This window comes from Drosophila persimilis, unplaced genomic scaffold (assembly GCF_003286085.1).
Source record: "Drosophila persimilis strain 14011-0111.01,24,50 unplaced genomic scaffold, DperRS2 tig00000002-arrow-pilon, whole genome shotgun sequence".
Taxonomy (NCBI): domain Eukaryota; kingdom Metazoa; phylum Arthropoda; class Insecta; order Diptera; family Drosophilidae; genus Drosophila; species Drosophila persimilis.
In genome coordinates, this window is record NW_020825289.1 from 5,727,657 (window position 1) to 5,748,119 (window position 20,463).

A 20,463-nucleotide genomic window follows, 5' to 3' on the forward strand; every position below is an offset into this window, starting at 1 on the left:
AATGCCAAAACGCGCATAACTTTTGGTTGCTGCAAGCTTTAGTTGTGGCAAAAAAGTTGTTGTTTGTTAAGAACTAATGTCGAACAGTATGTAATTAATATCCTATATGGCTTAGGCTTAGCTTAAGCGTTAAAAGTGTGGGTTTTAGGACTGCAAGTACTCGTAACTAACTAGAAAACAAAAACCAAGTTAATTTTTGGAAAATATAAGCCAGAGACCTCTGAAGCACTTCAATGGCAGCTACTTAGATGGAATAATTGTCTTTGACTGGTTGAATCCCACGAACCCCAAATTATAGCAAAATATCATGCCTTCTATCACCATTCAATGAGAGATACATTATTGGCTTCGGCTTCAGCACGATTCTTCATTTTGTGTGGCTCCTTTCTGCTTTAGTTTAATTATCACAGCACTTTTTGATATTGTTTTTATTGTGCAAAATTATATGTCCCTCCAACAGGGTCCTGGTCTGTGTGGGAGTGTGTGTGGAGTAAGTGCCTAACAAGTTCACCAACACATACATATATACTCTCTCTATTTCTCTCTCTCTCGCTTTTCCTATGTATATTTTTAAATATCATTAGGTTATTTAGTATGTCTCTTAATAGTAGGCTTAGTGGCAAGCTTTAGCCAAGCAAAAATTTGTTAATTAATTATTATTGAAAAACTTTGGTTTGGTCTGCATCGCATCCTTATTCTTCTACATACATACATAGCTACATACGAGTATATAAAAGTGAAATTTGATATAATTTTTTTAACCCCAAACGGATTTTTTATGTTTTGTTTTTTTTGTTGCTAATTTTTGGCAGATTGTTAGATTTGGGCAAAGTTTTCCCTCGACCACATTGCTGTTATTCTGATCAACATTTTCTAGATTTTATGCTAAGAATTGACTCTTGGTTTGCGGTTTTGTTAGGCTACTTTTCAGCGCGAAAAATTCAGCGTTTATACATCTGTCTATTCTACATACATATGTACGAAGTTATGTTAAACTCTTGATATATCTAGGTTCGAATACATATAGATAGCTCTGATTGATTCGCTATTTGTTGTGGCTAAAATGGAAGTTCTTCGCTAGCAACTCACACTAGATATGGTCCTATTTATTGGGTCTGTCTCCCGAGATTTTTTATAGAAAAATCTAACATACGATATGAGTTACCTTGAGTATATTGTCTCCTACTTATATACGATGTACGCCTATCGAGTGTTAATTGGCAGATGCTGATCCGTATCTGAGTTGAGAGAGTTTTAAAATTTGTTTAGGGCTAGTAAATATCGAATCAGAATCGAATCACGTAACAGGTGCAGAGTCCATCTCAGCCGTATTGCAGTGTTTGTTTCATTTGAGTTTTAGTCGGACTAAACTATTTATAGCTGATAGAAAAATATATGACGATGGCGATTCCATCTAGAAGGCCTGTATTGGTCGATAGAGTCCCGTGTAGCCGCAGAGCCTGGCCCGCATGGCCGGTATGAGAAAGGCGGCCAGCGAGATGTCCTTGAGCAAGTCGGCACACTCGCAAACCAGGAGGTACATCTTGTCCCCCTTCTGTGAGGTGCTCTTGTGCAGAGCGATGCGCCGCAGACCCGCCGCCCGTGGCAAGTATCTGAAATACAAGTATCCATGCACGAGTTAGGGAATTAACAATGAAATTCCAGGCCGAGCCAGGCACTCCTACCTGTACAGCATCCGGGCCCCTGTCCAGTAGAGCCAATTCTTTTCAAACCTTTCGCCATCGTCGCCCTCGAACACCTGCGGAATTAAAATTGAATTTTTCATGAAATCCGTGGAATTGTTCGACCGGGGACGGCGCCCCCAACCACCTGCCTTGAACACGGTAATAATGTAGCCGGTGGCCGCAGTCTGCGACTTCTTAAAGCTCCCGGCCTCGTTCGAAGGCAGCACCAACGGCGGCCGGTAAATGGATGCCACCTCGCTATAAAGATCCAGAGTGTGGGCGGCAGTGTATCTGAAATGGGTTTCAATTGGAGATGGCAAACATCAGGGGAAACAGTCGTGTACATTCAAATGGACTGGCTCCATTGATTGGCCAGGCTAACTCACTTGAGGGCCTTGGGCTCGAACTTGGACAGCGATGAGACGCGCAGGCTGGCATAGAAGTTGGAAGGATCCGTTTGCAGCGTATTGATGAGATAGTACGAGATGAATGGGAACTCGGCTGCAAAAGACAACAAGCGAAGTAAGAACTCTACGGTCTACATTTCTCCTTCCCCACACTTACAGCTCTTCTCCATGTTGGCCAGGAGCATGCCGCCCACGGCTGTGTTGGCCTGCTGCACCTCCGACACCAGCTCGGAGGCGATTGAGCGCTGCTTGAGCAGCGGGTGCGCCAAGGGTGACTCCATCACGGGATCGATAGCCTCCAAGGGGCTCATCAAATGCACCAGAATGCATAGTTTCGGATCGGAGACCTCCAGGACGCTCAGCGGACTGGCTGTCTTGCCATCGGCACTCAGAGCGGGTAGCTACAAGAGGCAGCTTTAGTCTGGGAGAACTCTGACCGTGGATCTGACTTACGGGTATACCGGCCGGCAGGAAGCGGTCCACACTATGCACAGGAATGATGAAGCAGTCCCGATCCAAGGTAGCCAGGGAGATCGGCTCGGCTCGCGTGACTCCAGAGTGGCCACCACCACCGAAGTTCACTGAAAAAACGCAGTGGTCCAACATTAGCGAGCGAGTTCAAAAGTCTTAGCAGGAGTACAAGTACAGTTAGCAATTTAGTTGAATAGGTAATCAACGGAGTAGCTGGGCTGGCAAGCTTTCGATGACAATTACAAAACTCTTATGACGAAAGCCTCTCATTGATCCAGTGCTTTTGTGAAGCATAGAAAGCAAAGAGATTAGTACGGTTATAGGGTAACAGATCGATCTCATGGTCCTTTTTGGTCCATTATTGGCTCCACCCAATGCTCTTTCTGTGGTTTTTCCGAGTATATTTTGTCTCGATTTTAGTTTTTTCTCTAATAAACACAAAATATAAACAGGACTGAACTTGCAACATAAACAAAGAAGACGAAGAACCGTAATTACAAACGAATTCGTAATCGGTATCGGTATCGGTATCGGAACGTTTGAGGTTAGCTACAACGTGCGAAAAACAGAAATTAGAGGGGAAAATCGGTGTAAGTTTCGGGTATTCGGGAGTTGGATTGGTTCGGAACGGGTGTTGTAGGGTGTAGGGCATAGGTTATAGGTTTTGGGTGGAAAATAGTTCAACAAAATGGGGAAAATGCGTGAGGGGCTTTGGTTTGTGTGTGTGTGCGTTTGTTTGTGTGTGGGTGCGTGTACGTGTGAGCATTTTGGCAATGTCGTTAGTGGCTGGCTGATCGATTGGGCAGCAACAACAACAACTAGTTGAGACCACCGTATCCAGTCGGATCGAGTCTGTGTGGGATAGTTGAGGAGATTCAAACCTTGCCGCGTGGCTGCAGCCGCGGCCGTCAGCAACGTGGTTGTTGCCGTGGCCACTGTTGCATCACCATGACCGTATCCCAAGGTTGTTGTTGCTGTTGCCAAGTGCATCTGCTGCTGCTGCTGATGCTGCTGCTGCTGCAGGCGTAGCAAACTGTTATTCGCACTGCTGCTGACAGTACCCGGTCCGCTGCTACTGCTATTCCACCGCATCAGGGAAAAGGACGGCCGGCGATCGACCAGCGGCTGGGGGGCGTCCAACTCATAGGGTTGCAAGTTGCCGGGCAGGGCGAAGGACGTGGCTGTGCTCAAGATTGGGGTACTCGGTATGCCTGAGAGTGCGCTGCATCGTTCTGCAATGGATTCTCTCGATATTTATAATGACACGAACACGCAGCAATCAAACAACAAACAACATACGAAATGAATGTGTGTGCGGGGAGGGGGGTTACAATTACGGAGCTGGATGATGTTTGGGGGAGCTGGGAATCACGGGATTCGAGACACATTCATCAGTTCCATCAGTTTTGAGGGGGGGGTGGGTTAGTAGGACCTTCTTTTGGATATCCTCCAAGTCTAAGCCACACCTCCTTGCACCAAAGTGAGATTCAAGGCCATTGCCAGGGGAGCAGGAAGTGCAAAAGTTAAAGGCAATTACAAAAGTAACTTACATACGGCTGTGCTCTAGCTTGCTGTACGAGTGTGTGCTCTGTGCCCCTGAAGCCAAGCCAACTGGAAATCGGAAGATTAGCTTAGGCTCCCCACTCACACCAATAGCAGGAAGACCTACAGGCACAGGCACAGGCACAGGCCCAGTTACAGTCACATGCAGGGAAAATGACAGGTGAATGGAATTCAGCAATTCATGAGGCATTCAAGGATGATAACTCTCTGGGACTTCTGACTTTTCTTCTACTGAGCATTTTTTGGCATCCCTGTTGTCTTTTTCAAGATGCCAATCGGTGCCCAAGAGGGCACCCAATTCTCATTTAATTATTTTTAATACTCGTACATAATCAAAGTGTAATAATTGAATTTAATTGAAAAACTGTCACCAATTGATTAGACTCTCAATTAATTTTCGAATGACATATTGCATCCTACCTTCCCCCAACGATAAGCTGTTTGTAAAACTGATGGAAGTATTTCAATTGAATGCACTGCATATGGATGGAATGCAAATGACAATGTGGGGTTAATGGAGCACAAGTGACGGAGTGACGGAGGGCCAGGCTCCAGCGAATGCAAAGAAGAGAGAGAGAGAGGGAGGAGAGGAAGGAGGAGAATGAGCGAAGGTGAGTCATGTTTGTGGATGATTGAAATGGGCGCTAGGAGAAACGGTACATTTGCTTGTGCTGTTGTTGCTGTTGCTGTTGCTGCTGTTGCTGCTGTTAGTGCCGCAAGGCGAACGTCAATTTACCTTCGCCGACGTCATAGCCAGGACGATTGGGTGAGAAGAACAGGTGTGTTCGGTAGTGTATCTCCTCCGGCTGCTGCACGAGGCCCATGTCCCGCGACCGCTTCGTCCGGTTTGCCTTCGATTGTAGCTTCCCGCCGCCGCCGGCAGACTTGCTTGCCCCCTCGCGGAAATTCTTACGGAACATTAAATTCATCGTGAGTTCGGGTACGGGTAGGGGTACGGGTACGTATACGTATACGCTATGTACGCAGTGTGGGCGACTTGTCGCTGTGGTTTATGGTGGTGGTGCTGTTGGTCCTCCTACTATTGACCAACAAACCGGATGGAGCTTGTGTGGGTGGGTGGTTGGGTGGTTGGGTGGTTGCTGTGAGTGGTATGTTCTGTGGGTGGAGTATTGGTGTGTGTTTGTCCGCTTATGTGGCCGGCCTGTGCGCTTTGTTCTTGCTTTTTTTGCTTTTCTTGTTTCCCGTCTTTGTTTTTGTTTTGTATCTCATTTGCTGTGTGCCTGTGGATTTCATTTGGTGGATAACTTTCAGTTATTCGCGTTGCTTTTGTTGCGCTTTCGCTTTGTTAACTTTGTTATCACGTGGAATTCGTATTAATTTGTGTTTTAAAGGACTTGCAATTTATTTGCCTTCGCCCCATGTACGAAAAATCACAGGTGGAGAGAAGTTATCTCCATGTTCTTTGGTTATTCGACTAGTTTATACCCTGTGTAATGAGTGATTATGTGTGTGTGTGTGTGCAGGATACAAGTCACAACATCAGCAGTTATTGATTTAACTTAGTGGGCAAACGATTCTCAGGAGTCGATGGTTAAATGCTTAAATAATTGTGATCACACCTAATACAAGCTTATATTTCATATCCACTTTTAGTAATCTTAGTAATAAACATTAGGGTTAGTATATAGGAGTGTGGAGGAAGCTGGTTTTCTTCGCCATTCGGTTCGTTGACTTCCAAAATGGCTGTTGTCCGGAGTGGAGTGGCGGCCCAAATGACTTTCGGAGTGTTTGTGTGAGTGTCGGCATGCAGCAGTCGGCAGGAGTGTATGTGCGTGTGAGGAGCTGCTCAACGGCTTACGGAAATTGCCGGTTTCCGTCTCAAAATTACTTAGCTCAGCCGAACTGCTGAATGGCAAATGGCAAACCAAACAACAACAACAAAAAAGGAGGGAAAAACGGCAAAGGGGAAAATCGGAATGCCCGGAAAAAGCGGGAAAAGTAAAAATCCAAATACTCGGCAATTAAAGTGCCTCCAGGCGGAGAGCAGGGTACTCTTGTGGGTGGCTTGTGGGTGTCGGAACAGGCTTGTGTGAGTTTAATTAGTTCAAGACACGGCGCAATTAGTTTTATGGTAGCTTATTGATTTCCTGGCGCGATAAATTTAGACAGCTGCTTCCGAGAGCCCTGCGGTAGGGGGGCTGAGGGGCCGGCTTTGGGTATAAATTGAAAAGCGCTTAGCCAAGTCCTGGGGCCATTTATAAACAGCCTGAAGGCGGGCGCAAATGAAGCATGAAAAGGGTGTTTCCTAGTTGTCGGGGAAACCCACTTAAGAATTAGCACAAGTCTGTGAACAAAGGACATTCCACACAAAGGAGAGGGAACTCTTGGAGCCAAGGCGATTTCGGCTAATCTCATTAGGCCTAATGCGAAACGAAATTGGCGAACTTAATCTTAATGAAATCTCAAGAAGTTTTCCCATAATAACTCAAAGAATGATTAGCCCAAAAGGAAAGCATAATTTTCATTTCAGTTATGAGCAATTTACTGTACCAAATCGGTTTCCCCATCGGCTGCCCCAGCTGCACTTCCATCAGCGGACTTCCTTTTGGCACCCACTTAAGCCCTGCCATCAGCACTCCCTCAATCGCACAGGCCATCAGCGAAACTAGGAATCAAACAGAGCCACGTCAAAATGGCTCGTAAACATTTTTACAGCATTTTCAAGTGGCTGGGCCGGGGCCCACTATAATTAATTGCTTTTACGACCCCAGTTACTGCAATAATAATGCCTATCATTAAACATCGAGCACACATCGGAGCAAATATACATACACTCGTAGGCCAAAACAATCAAGCGGCCAAAACAACAGCGGGCTAAGATGCGGGAGATAATAACCCAAGAAAATCAAAAAGAAAACACTTTTGGGAAGCCGCATTTCGTTTCGTTTTCTGGCCAAAAATAAACAAGCTAATGAAATCAAATTTTTGCGTTTTCTCCTCTGCCAAAATAAACCAAAACGGGCAAGAAGCAGACTCACGAAAATTATAAAATTAGAATTGCGCCAACAGAGAGGGCGTGAGAGGGAGCGTTCGGTAGCGAGCATCGAGCATTGAGAGGGTGCTGTGACCTAGACAAGGAAGGTAGGCAGGTCGGACGGCCCTTGACCTTGCCTGGCCGTGTGTATATCGTAGACTTCATATCACGGGCGTGTGTGTGTGCGTGTGTGTGAAGTGTGAATGATTTGGGTGCTGCACCACAGCCGCCTATGGCCGATACCTACATACAGATACATGTGCCTAGCGATCTGAAATCTGACTGCTCAAAAGAGTCAATTCATTTATTCCTCTTTGTGTTTTCTATATTTTCCATTCGTGGATGGAAATTTTAAGAGTTACGAGTTCTTTAAACCATGGCCACCAAACTTGTACCTCTTCAGCTGAATATCTATATTTGATACACTATTTGGATGTCAGTCATGTCTGGGAAGAGTTTGGGCTTGCACAAATGAAGAAATTATCTTTATCAGTGCTCGCGTTTCACTTTTGGGCACTTTTGTTTGTGGAAAATTGAATTTTCACTGCTGCTGGCACACATGAATCCACCGAATTATGGTTTCATTTGAATCGAATCAATTTATATATTTATTTGTCAAGTGCAAACTTTGTGGCAACGTTTCGGCAATTGCCGGAAATTGGTTTCAGCCAGTTTTAGCCGACGCAGAGGCACAGACCGACCGCAGTTGTTCGCTTGTGCGTCGGGGCGTATGCGTAATATTCAGCCCAGGACTGCTCGGCACACTAATTGGTTTAACTCCACATAAGTGTGCAGACCAGGCCCGAGTCACGACCCTTAAACGAGCCCTATTCCGGCTATGCGTCACCCGCTGCGGGGGCAGGTGGCAATTAATAGAGAATTCGGGAGACCTTATCGGTGGGCCCATTAATGGTTTATCCAATACGTGTATTTACGCGCTTTGTTCCACGCGCTCCTGCCGACGCAACAACTCAAGGAATTATGAATGTTTCACGAAAATGAAAAGCGTTTTGCCCGCGACACGTCAGATGTACAACTGGCACTTGGAGAGCTTTTCCGCTGACAGGCGGCCATGCCGCCTGGCGACGTCGCCGTCGCCGTCAGATCTCTCATCGCTCGCACGGCGAGCGTTTTTCATTAACTTTGTATGCGACTCTATGACTTAAATATATGTAAAGTGACAGAACAGAACCAGAAACAAGCGCACGGCAGACCAAAAGCTCTGGCCTGCTCGTGCTCGTCACTTGTTGCGCATACGCCCCTTGTGACGGACCGCCTGGCCCTCGCCGTTCGCTGCGACTGTTATTTGTCAAATTTATTAAATATTTATGCCATTATGGGCATATTTTATGTATGTGTAAAGCATTTCAGGGCTCCTCGAGCCGCCAACAATTAACGCCAAATGAAAATGAAAGTGAAACCAGGCGATGTGGGTCAAAGGTGGACTTGGCAGCGCTCTAGAGGAAGGTTTTTTCTGTCTTCCATGCCTCTGGGCTCTCCATAAAAGCCCATTTGTCCACTTTCTCAGCTTTAAAAATTAATGTCAGTTCCATTTCATACGCCCTCATTTCAATGCAAATAGTTTCCCCATCTAAAGGCAGGATTTCATAAAAGAACTCTATTTCACATTAGCTATAGTAGATTTTCTTTTCAACCCCTTCATGGGTCTTTTTCTATTCAAACTTTAGTCTTTTTTTCCCAGCTGCGTCCTCTGCTCTAGAATAGGCTTTTTATTGATTATTTCCTGTCCATGTTATTTATTTCCTACCCTTTCCCTGCGATGGCAGGACCACTGCCAGAAATTTTACTGCCAAACGGAAGTCTTTCCATCAATAATTGTTTGGCTTTTCCGCTAATAAATGATTGGAATTTGTTGCCGTTTGGAGAATGCTAAGGATATCCTCTCTTTTAGGCTCTGTTTCTGCTTTATTTCAAATCCAAGCTGAAATTCAATCCAATCTGCTATTCCAAATTGCAACCCGCAAGCCGCAACCCGTAGACAAATCGCATCAATGGCCCATTTGTCGAGCAAACGAATGGGGCATTCATTATGCCAGCTAATCAATACTCATTATTAAAGAGGAGATTCCGAACCATTTTGTGGCAGAACATGGACACGGGCCGAAAACGATTAATATGTCACGCTGAAATTATTTCCAGATACTTCCCAACTAAGCCCCAACTCAAGTGCAACTAGAGCGGGCCGCATCTGTGAGGTTTTGGGGCTTTGGAGTGCCTGTCCGTTTTCTACTTGAACGGGCCCGGAGCCCTGGAGACCAGCTGTGATTTACATGTGTCCAAGTTGGGGCGCTTCGCCTGCCTCTTGCCCCGACAGCAATTGTCATGCAGCGGGGTCGGGATTAGTGCTGTGCGAGATGACCCTGCCGCAGGACCTGCTCTGGCCATTCTCCATTACTTTTGGGTTGCATGCGGACTAACTGCGGCAAACAACACGCAACAACTCCACTGTCCTGCCACTAAGTGACTGCTGCAGCGATGGAAATATGGAAATACCCTATCCTTATAAAAACCACAAGCTTGGAATCCATCCGGACAACTAAATGTTCCTCCCTTGATTGCTGTGTTGATTGTGGCTCGGACTTGGTTTAATCGCTTATTGAAAGCCCTTTTTCCCAGTACTAGTCCTTGGAGACGCCCTAGAGACCCGATCTAAATGAAATTCCATGCTTTATAAATTCAAATGAATTCCGCTTTCATGGCCTTCTCAAGTGCTGCTGGCGGTAGAGCACTGGGAAAAGTGTTGAAAATGTCGCCGTTTTCCATCCATTCTGCACTGCACACTAAATCTTTAGTTGGCTCTTCGGCTTTTCCTTTATGAGCTGCTTAACGTGTGCATAAATTTACTGTTCTCTTGCTATTTTCCTGCTCCTGCCTCTCCTTCTTCCTCTGTGCGCCTTTGAGCAGGTCATAACTTTTACCGTTTCTTGTTGATTTTTTTATTCTCTTCGAAGTTGGTGCTAGGCACGTGACTTTCTCCCTCCACCTCACCCTTCGCCCTCATTAGGGTTCCCACAAGGCAAATGTCATTTTGATTGTTAGTTATTGAGTCCTCCTCCAGGCCATAATAATCATAATAAGAATGTTCTGCCTAATTTATGCCATAGTCGAGTTTTGCTCATTATATTTGCGGTTAACGGAACTGTCGGAACATGCGTTCATCAGTTTTCCAAGTCATGTGGAGAGAGAACCAGGTTACTCCACTTGGTTCGTCTAGTATGAGCTGATTACTAACGATCTATTGGCTGTTGGATCTATGAATCATCGAAATCATTTATTTTTGTATGTTACTGCATAAGAGGTATCACCTAGTCGATGTCTCTTTACTTTCAAACGTCCATGACTGCTCCATGACTAACGCTCGCATAGTAGACTCCCCCTGTCATTGCAAGTGATGCATGTCAATCCAGAATATAGTCCAAGACATACCCTTGCCTCTGCTTTGATTCTGATAAGCGGGTGTCAAAGATACGCGGTTGATGGACAGGGGAACTGGCACTACAGGGGGCAGAGTGAAGGCTAGAACGTATCTCTTTGTAGGTGAATGCGAGGGTATCCCCAACGTCACACGGCAGGGCTTGTTCACTCGAGTGCCACGAGTATCAGGGAACCCCCATTAACCACATGAAATTCCAAATTCCATTAACTCTACCATTAACGGAGAACAAAGAGAAGGGCAGATACATAGGAACGGAAATTAGGACGGGGTGGAAACAGAGACCATAAAGCGGTGGTGCAAATTACAAGTAAATCTGTGTCAGCATTTCAGCTGGCTCTGGCTGCATCAGTTTCAATTTTCCGAACTGCTTTTCCCCAGCCAAGCTGATGGAAGGGCAGAAGAGGCAGACGCAGGCGGGCTGCCAGGGGGCTCACAAGATGGCCGGCGCACAAAGGGAGAGCATAAATAACGGCATCATTCCATTTCCGCGAACATAAAATTGAAAAATGTTGTGCAAATTACGTGCAAATACCAAAAACAGACCCAAAGAACCAGCACCGACATCGCAATGAAACGCGCTGCAAATGTTGCGGCCGGAAACTGTTTCTTCGTGTTTGTGTTTGTGTTTGTGTGTGTGTGTGTGCGCTCTGCTCTTTATGTGAATGGCTGTGTGCGTTTGTGTCATGTGAAAGAGAGGGGGGGAGAGAGAAAGTGTGGCAACTGCATGGGGGTTTTATGGCGACAGAGGCTGATTACACTCGCATCAAACTTTAACGGTAAACAACGTTTGTAGTACCTGCAAAATAGCTACCGCTTTAACAGTAGTTTTTACGGATGTGTACAGACATGTTTCAAGAATTAAGGATTTTTCTATAATTTTTACTACAAATTTAAAATAGAAATAGTTATACGAAGGGCAGAACCGACGCCACAATCCTTCTGTAAAGATGTAACAGCGCTGTTAGCAACAGCCTGTTATCGCCGCTCTCCGTGGACAGCCAGTAACAGAGCTCTGTACCCACTGTCTAACAGCGCTCTCGCTTTCCCACTCGCTCTCAAGATCCACACTGCTCTCGGGCCTAGGCGTTTACATAATTAATTACGTCTCAACCCCCGCTTCAACCTGGACTTGGACTTTCTTCGGGCTCATCTGTGGAACCACTACCTCAGCGATCCGCCCTCCTGTAACCATTTGTTCATGTACAGCAGATGCAAATATCAGAAGCTTTCCTCTATTTCTAACAAAAATTCAAAATCCTTGCTCCATAAGCGTCACTTCCTAGGGTAATTGTTGGCATAAGGCGCTATGATATTTCACATGATATTTGCATAATATCCCATCACAATCGATTGAAGCATGTGCTGCATCGCATACATACTCGTATATCCAATTACCAAATAGAGAGAATTGTGGCATAAAAACTTGTTGGCCATTGGCAAGAGCCAAAATGCTGATACTCGTATATAAATAATTCCGGCCCATTATGGCTTTGCTGACACAAGTGGCCATAACCTCACATAACAAACAGTCAGTGCTGTTTCCCCCCGCCCGCGCATCCGCCTGTAGGCCATAGGAAAATACCATCAGCACGCACAAAATGTTGGAGAGCATTTGCACAATTTACATGAAATTGGTTTGCACTTAAAGGCAGCCCCCACGATGGTGGGCATCCCACATACCGCATACACATGGAAATATATGTGGAAGATGTAGACTCACTCATATGGTCGCATTTGAGGGGCTCTGAGGGGGGCTCGTTGAACTGCCTGAGCCAGTTCATCAGGGTGGCCAATTTGTTGCGCTTCGTGTGGGTCCGCTCGCACTCGAGGACGGCGTCAGAGTCAAATTCGAAGCCCGGATTGAATTGGCCCATGTCCCAGAACTTCTGCACGGCGTTGCGATACATTTCGGACGTGGTGCAGCTCTCTCAACAGGTGTCAGCAAACTGACGGAAAGGCATACCTGGGAAAGGTGTTCTGATTGATAACTGGGCCCCGTGCAGCCAGCCATAAATTTGGCTCAAACGCTGATAAAAAAGGCCAAGTTGCATGTCAATCAAATGCGAACTTCTTTTCATATTTTCCAAGCAACCCCACACCACACCACACCAAATCCCAAATTAATTTCTGCTGTCATTATTCATAATAAGCGCTGAAATCAGGGCTCAGACAACGGCAGGCCCTGATATTTATGGCTCCGCTAAAAAACATATCTTGCTGGCAAGTAATAATTCACAAAAATCCACAACAATGGAAATCGTTAAATTGAGAAATTTATTTCTACACAAATTTATGGAAAATGTCTTCGTGGGGGGTCCAAAGAAGCGGAAATATTTTGCGCGGATCCGAAATACTTAGTAAATAAATAAATACAATTTTAAAGTTAATTTAAATCAACATACTCGTAGCTGGTTATCAGCTACTTCCTTGAACAATAAACAAAAATGCTCTTTGTTTTCCCTCTCTGTTCCCCTATAAAATATCATTCACGCACACACTCTCTCCATGGACTGGTGTCATACATTTTTGTGGCATATTTTCAGGGGCGCATATAGGGCCTTGAAATCCACCGCATACGTCGCCCACAATTTGGTTTGTGGTCCTTTCAATTTGGTCAATTGCTGCAAATTATGGACTAGAATTGTTTTATCGGTTTCATGGAAAACCCCTGCTTGTGCCATGGGGAGTGGGAGATTTGGGGAGGCTTCTGGGAGGCTTAGAGTATCTGAAAAATGTCCGCCACATAGCTCGAAAAGTGTATTTTGTGAGATTTTCCCAGAAGCATTCATCATCCTGAACGATTGCCACAAATCAATTATCCGCAAAGATGAAGATTCCGCCCCCCCGTCACCGACTTCCACTAATTTTGTGCGTCCTTGGGCTTGGCCCCGGATCAGGCTCAGGCTCATCAGAAGAGCTTATCACCACCGCTCAAGTGACGAATGCCGAAACTTTGTCGCAAAACCAACAGATTGTGAGAGGCATACCAACGCCAGAGGGAGAGGGAATGCCAGGGTGAAGAGCTATTAAGAGCAGCTCCCTCTGCCTGGTGTCAGCGATTTTTCACTTTAACAGCACCGTATTCATCTCTAATAAGCGGCATTAAGAGCGTATCTGTGTATGCATAATGGCGGCCTTTCTGTGTGGGTCTGTCCAACATGGAAACTCAATTTAGTTTCTTCTTGGGCTTTCCTTATTGCATTTGCATGCCGCACAAAGTTTTCCCAAGAAAATGGCACAAAATCATGCAAAATTAAACAAATGAGAGGCAGCACAGAGGCAAAGACGTACTTGGATTAAGAAGAGTGAAACTTTTCCGACCAATTTTCTTTTGCATAACTGCTAGCGCGACTTGAGGTAATTTTCCAGTTCCATCTTTTTCGGCTTATTCTGGGAAGGAAAACTACTGAGGAGGGTTTTAAAGAGGCTTATAGGAGCGCATTTGTATCAAATCGATATCTCTGGAGACCGACATCAACAAATCGGAACAGCACTCCCCGCTCCTTGAATCTTCAATACACAACAGGCGTATAATTTATGCCTGTATCTTCATAGGCATATCTCTCATGCATCAATCAACTATTCCCACAACTGGGAACTTTTAGATAGGGAGCTCGTACAGAATAAACATCACAAAACTCCCACATTATATGAAGATCTATAGCAGAGGCGACTGCCTTCCGTTACTGCCTTGTGGAGACAATTTACATAGGTTTTTATTTGTACTTTTGAGAGCCTCCCCTACCGACTTTCATTTACGTGACTCTCCATTGAATGCATCCTCAGCTGGAGAGTAGGCAGGCGTTGTCGGAAATGGGTTCTGCAGCATCAGGATTCATGCTTTGGCATTCATTTTATTTGCGCATTTCTTCATCATTCATTCGACGGCAGAAAAGGCCAGAGAAGAAGGTGGTATTACCGCGACTGTGAGCGCGGCCAGGCCATAAATTCCACGTGTATGGAAAGGGGAGGCTTCACCTCCGCCATCGTAAATGAATACATTTTGTGGCTCAAAAAGGGTTTTATGGAGTCCTTAGCCAGGCATATGCATTAAAGATTTTTATTGTTAGATTTCCCTGGAAATCGTTGAGCCCTCACATATACGTCACACATAAATATGTACAATATAATGTACATAAATAGCCAGCATATTTCTTTATGGCATTTTTGCTTTCTGCATAAATAAATCTGAGCGTGAAGGAAAAAGGCTGCCAAGTGGATTAAATGTGATGGAAAAGGGGAAGCCAAGAAGGAAGGGAACGGCCCAGAGAATGTCGGGGTACTTGGGCACTAAATAGAGCATGAAATCGAGGGGGAAGCCCCAAAGATTAACCCAAGCCGAAAGTGAGCGAAGAAATATTTATGGTTTAATTTACAAAGAAAGTTTCTCTGGAAAGGCATTTCATGGGGAAAATCTGTGCTAAATATTGTACGTAGCCAAAACATTTTGATAGACTCAATTGCATCAGAGAACTCTTATCCCCAACTTAGACTGCGATGATCTTTGAATGCGATACCTGCCAGAATAGCATTTGGCTAAAGCTGAGGTCTGTTCCGGCTACTTATTTCTTTGTGAGTCAGCTGTAATGAGATTGACCTTACTGCGGCTTTGGCCCTTGCCTGTCACTGGCAATCGCATGGTTGACCCCCATGGACAGGGTCCAAGGATGAGACACAAACCGCCACATAAAATACTTCAAAAAATGTATCAATGGATGGAGCCAAAGTTCTGAAAGTAGCCAAAGAAACAAACACCTGCAGTGGCAGTGGCAGTGGCAATGGCAATGGCAGTGACAGTTGCAATCTACATCTTTGTTGCCGATGCAATTGCTGTACGGCTGTTGGCAGAGTCATAAATTTTGATAAATGAAGTGGGGTGCCGCCGTGTCGCCAGCTAGTTATCAATGTTGTCATTGTCCGGGCTGAAGCTGAGGCTGAGGCTGAGTCTGTCCATCCGTCCTTCCTGTTTCGTCCATGTTTGGCAGAGATCCAAAAAAGCAACACCCACCCAATGATTGTTGCTGCTGCTGGGATACCCTTTCTATAGCCAAAAGGTCTCTTTGCCCCTGAAGAGCATCCAAGTTTGGCTGCTCCCGTTTCGTGAGTGGGATGCCTTTGCCTTTGCCTTTCCTTCTAGTTGGCTTTTCAATTTACTGTTTGTTTGCGTTTTTGCTATGGAATTTCCCATTGTTGCATTGCGGTTGTTGCAATTTCTGCTTCTCTTGCTCCTTCTGCTCACCTGTACAAATGATGTTCATGCATATGCAACAGCTTCTGAAACGCTGCATAAATCATACGCAGCGTTGCACGCGGAGCGAACGTTTCCGCTTCCTACGTTAGGGGGTAGCAGCAGGAAGGATCAAGGGGGCTGTACGTTACCCCTTTTATTGACTTTTTCTGGCCACCTGGGCAAAGTATGAATTAATCAGAGACAGAAGAGACAAAGAGATTGGTGCCAGATTTATGAGTAGCACACGCTCTGGCATTGGCCTTTGCTGCAACTCTTTTTCTGTTTCTGTCGTAGTCGGTGCTATTAATTAAGTATTTATTTTCATATGTGAGAACAGGTTCGAGATCGCTGGTGATTTCAGGCGGTAAAAAGTGGTAGGCAAACTGCAGACTGCGAGAATCCCATGAATGATATAGTGTCCAATCTGTCTGATTTCAGACTCAGAAGAGATTCTAGTTTGACAATAAGCAGTAGAAATGGCTATGTCAGCTCGTCTTTTCATGCTGATCAAGGAGATACATATGTATCCACATAATGAGTCAATCCTTGCGGCAGCCTAAAGATCACAGCAGCTCGGGCATTTAAATAACCAAATAATTTCACCCTTACTGTAGCTTACTACGGGAACACCAACAATTTCATTGAAATCTATTTTGGTGGCAATCAAATCTAGTTCTGTGATCTTTAATATAAACTTTGCGGGTTGTGGGGCTGCCGCTGTTTCGTGTGGTTGCAATCAGCTCTGAGAAATTGCCAATCGATTTTGAAACGCCAGACGGCGTCGGTCTTTGGCCAAAATGTCTTTTTCCCTCTCTAACGCTCTAACGCTCTAACGCTCTGCGGCTCTACCGCTCTACGCTCTGTTTGTATTTGTGGAAAGAAAAACACAAATTTTGTTTTGATGATTGCCGAAGACAATGAAATGGCAATCAAAGTCACGTGCCACCCATCGCCAGCTGCAAAAAGTTGCATTTAAATTCGCATGTTCGAAGGGGAAAATGAAATAAAGGAGGGGGACAAATATGGGAGAGGAAAGAAAAGGAACGGAAAAACAGAAGCTAAGGCAAACATCTATTTTCGCAATTATTCGTTTTGATTGCCGGGCACAAATGGTTCGATCGGATGCTGAGGCCCAGACCCAGAACAGATCAGAGCCCAAAGAGAACAGACATAACAATGGCATGCCAAAAGCGTGTCCGCTGTGCTCATTAGCCCTATTAGTGTCAGATAAGACACATTTACCGGATTTCATCTCTTGTTCTTCTTTATTTGATTGTCATGACCCTGACCCCCACTTACCTTTGTTGCTGGGTCCGTTGGCCGTCTGCAGCGAAGACATGGGTATGGCCAGGCAATTGCGCGCTGGGGCCGGCACTGCCAGTGCCAGATCCTGTGGCGGCTCGGAGCGCGGACATGGCGTGTACGCAATCTTGCTGCCACGTCCGGGCGTGGGACTGACCCGGGCATGACGGCCACCGGTGACGGTGCCTCCGCTGCAGCGTTCGCTCATCTCTCCCTCGCACTCACTCCCTTACTGAGCGGATAAATGCATATTGCAGCGGCATCCGCTCTGTCCCAGAGCTGCGTGTGGACAAGAGGAGCAGCAGCCCTGTAGTTGACTTATGACATGTGGCAGTGGTGTGGCATGGCAGCCTCAGCCGCAGCCTCCTTCCGGCTCTTGTGTGTGTCGATCCCAGGCAGTTTACGTTAATTCTAATGCATGGATTCCAAATATCTTCGTGGGGGGAAGGGTGGCTTTTAGCGCTCGGAATAGCCTGAACTTTTGCATTCAATTGGCGGAGGCTGGGTAAGGACTGCGACCTGAGTGCACTCGTGAATAGCTTGCGGATGAGCTGGTGGAGGGGTGCGGTGTGGGGTTGTGGCACCTGACCGTGAGCAAGGCTATGGATAACACACGAGACGCAAGGACAAGGACACGGGGATACAGCCAGAAGCAGCGACAACAGCAACGGCAACGACAACGACAACGACAACAAATCGAAACTTTACAAAATCCAAAACTGCACTCTACTTCACTCACTGTCAATGCAACGCCAACGGCAAAACGGGGGCTACACCAACAACATCCGCTACATCCACGTGCGACCAGTCGACTTGCACTGCTCGATGTCCTGTTGACGACTGAGACGAAGGCGGAAAGTGGAAGTGCAGCCGCAGACACGATACGGACGTTCGGTGGGAACCAGAAGACGAAAAGGCAGAGGAAGACGACAGCTTCTCGTGCGGGCATAAAAATAACACGATGCCAAATGCCGACGACAACGCCGACGATGACACCAATAACAACGACAAAGGCCGAAGCAAAGCAAAACAAACAAAATACCCATTCAACCCCCCAACCCATCCATCCCCAACCCCACCTTACAAATATGCGAGACTCTCTATCGCTTAGCATCCATCCTCCACGTTCTTTCTCTACATGTAGTTAGTATGAATGTAAGACTCGGCAAGTACATACGGATGTAAAAAGTGCAGAAAAGCTTTTTGGCACTGTTAACTTTTCAGAAAAGCTTTTCGACTCTGTTAGCGTTGAAGAAAAGCTTTTCGGCTCTGATGTTCCGATTTCTATCCTTCGTCCTGTCCTTGCTTTTTTGGAAATACACAAACACACATGAAATTCAGACGTAGTACAAATGTCATGTCATGTAACATGTAATGTATATTTAATGATGGCGGATGGTGATGGCGGAATGCCATCACGTATACGCAATGTTGTACTGCAGTAGGTTGGAATGCAGAATATCTTGTATTCACTTCTTTCATCCCTATAAGAAACATTTTAAGGCAACAAAATCACAGGCTCCGCTTGGATGGTTCATTTTCTGCATATTTTCCCAATGATTCAGTACGAAACAAGCCATGCCCACACCGCCGAAAACGATTTGCCAAATAAAAAGTTCACTTTCTCATTTAATTTGTATATTCTGCTTTTATTGGTTTTAGTTCTTGCCTGTTAAGTAGAATAGAATTATTATTAAAATTGTTATGTTAGATTCGTTTCGGTTTCTGCTTGCTCTCAGATCACGCGGATCGAGTGTGGAATTAGTTGTGGCATTTGACTCTCTGTTTGTGGCTAACTCTGATCTGATTATGGGCAGCGCTACCACCCTAATACTTTTCGCATGTCTCTTGAGAAGTTAGTTGATACAAACGGCTTCAGTTCCGGTTTTTGGATATTATTTTCGATCAGTTAAATTACAATTTAGGGCTTAATAGTTACAGTTCATATAGTTATGTTTCAGTTGAGTTCTTTCCTATGGGTGAAATTATAGTTTTGATTCGGTTTTAGGTCTTTTGGTGTGACTATATATGTTAGTATGTAGTTATGACTGCAGCTGTACTGTTGCACTGCACATTGTGGTAGGTAAAGCTTTAGGTATTTCAATATCGATACTCGTTATATACTCGTTTAACAATTATGCTCACTTAGGGCTAAAACATTGGAATCTGATGTCGCAGAGACACTGTAGCTGCTCATTCTGTTTCTTTTTTGTTTTCTTTGAGTTGGAAGAAAAATTCAATCGATTGTTGCTGTCTTCAGATCGCCGGAAAAACCCGGTACATGTTTTCAGTGAATGTGTTTGAAAAAGTCCGTATATATATGTTTATGTGTGTGTGGTGCGTGTGTGCTGACAGAAATAAAACAAAAACCTGTATTAATAATACTGAAAAAATATTTAAAAAAAAATATATTCCTTGTGTGTTTTAAGATTATTTTCTGATTATCCAAAAGAATATTTAAATCAAGCCATGGAACAATTACCTATCACTAAATTTTATACACACTTTATATTTACTCAAAATGCTTTAGTATCTATATGTATATCATTTGTTGCATACCCTATAATATCCATATACATATATCGTTTAAAATTGGATTCGTTCGAGGCCTAAACATACTTTCCACACATATTCGGATATCAAATCTATAACACGTCCGACAACCAATTCAAAGAGTTCAAAGAACTGAAGGAATCGTTCAATTTCGGTATCAATATGGGGTTATACAGGATTCGATTATTCTCGTAGACATTTAGTGCGGACATTCCAAATTGGGGAAAAGTGCGGAACGGGCCTACTACTTGCCTGGGTTATAGGTACATACGGTTATGGTATATTGGACATCAAGAATAACGTTCATATTTCGATATACATATGTAACACATTTACTATATATAGACGAATTTCTTCATGATGAAATCTCTTGTTAGGTGGTTTATTAGGCATACATTACATGTATTACTTTTTAAATTCTTATCGCATTAAAATGGAGTGCGCTTATGGCGTGCCTGGGGGTCTCTCCAGTTCCTGTTTGGGGGCTGGCCGCAGATCCTCGACAGTCCTTAAGTCCATGCCTTTATACGAGTATGTATGGACTATGGCTACGCTTAACTTATTTAACTTGACTTTGGAACTCGTGCTCGTCATCGACCACAGCAAAGGCAAACACACAAGAGTACAGTACTGGGAACAGTCTCCTTTTGGCCAATTCGTATCAATGAGAGGGGATGATGAAGCTGTGTGTCTGTAGAAATGCTTGTATGCCAATCTAGAAACCAGAAAAGTTCCCAACAAAAAACACAAAATAAAATAAGAGATTTTTTTGCAAAAAAAGAAAACGACAATTTGTTGTT

The 20,463-nt window shown here is 44.8% G+C and overlaps 1 protein-coding gene across 3 annotated transcripts; it reads right to left on the reverse strand.

Moving 5' to 3' along the window:
* Window positions 1-17: 17 nt before the first annotated feature.
* On the reverse strand, window positions 18-17,659 carry LOC6591110. Of its 3 annotated transcripts, XM_026985669.1 has the most exons (9): window positions 8,012-8,091; window positions 4,863-5,367; window positions 3,445-3,795; window positions 2,546-2,673; window positions 2,250-2,493; window positions 2,072-2,186; window positions 1,835-1,976; window positions 1,686-1,759; window positions 1,409-1,613 (listed from the first exon to the last, which is right to left on the reverse strand). In XM_026985669.1, the coding sequence occupies exons 2-9, from the start codon at window positions 5,053-5,055 to the stop codon at window positions 1,415-1,417; spliced, it is 1,446 nt and encodes a 481-aa protein (XP_026841470.1). In that variant the 5' UTR covers window positions 5,056-5,367; window positions 8,012-8,091; the 3' UTR covers window positions 1,409-1,414. The 3 variants fall into 3 exon arrangements, with proteins under 3 accessions (XP_026841471.1, XP_026841472.1, XP_026841470.1); XM_026985670.1 differs by lacking the exons at window positions 3,445-3,795; window positions 4,863-5,367; window positions 8,012-8,091 and adding an exon at window positions 17,108-17,659 and having other exon boundaries at window positions 18-1,613; XM_026985671.1 differs by lacking the exons at window positions 3,445-3,795; window positions 8,012-8,091 and having other exon boundaries at window positions 19-1,613; window positions 4,863-5,355.
* Between the last annotated feature and the right edge of the window lie 2,804 nt (window positions 17,660-20,463).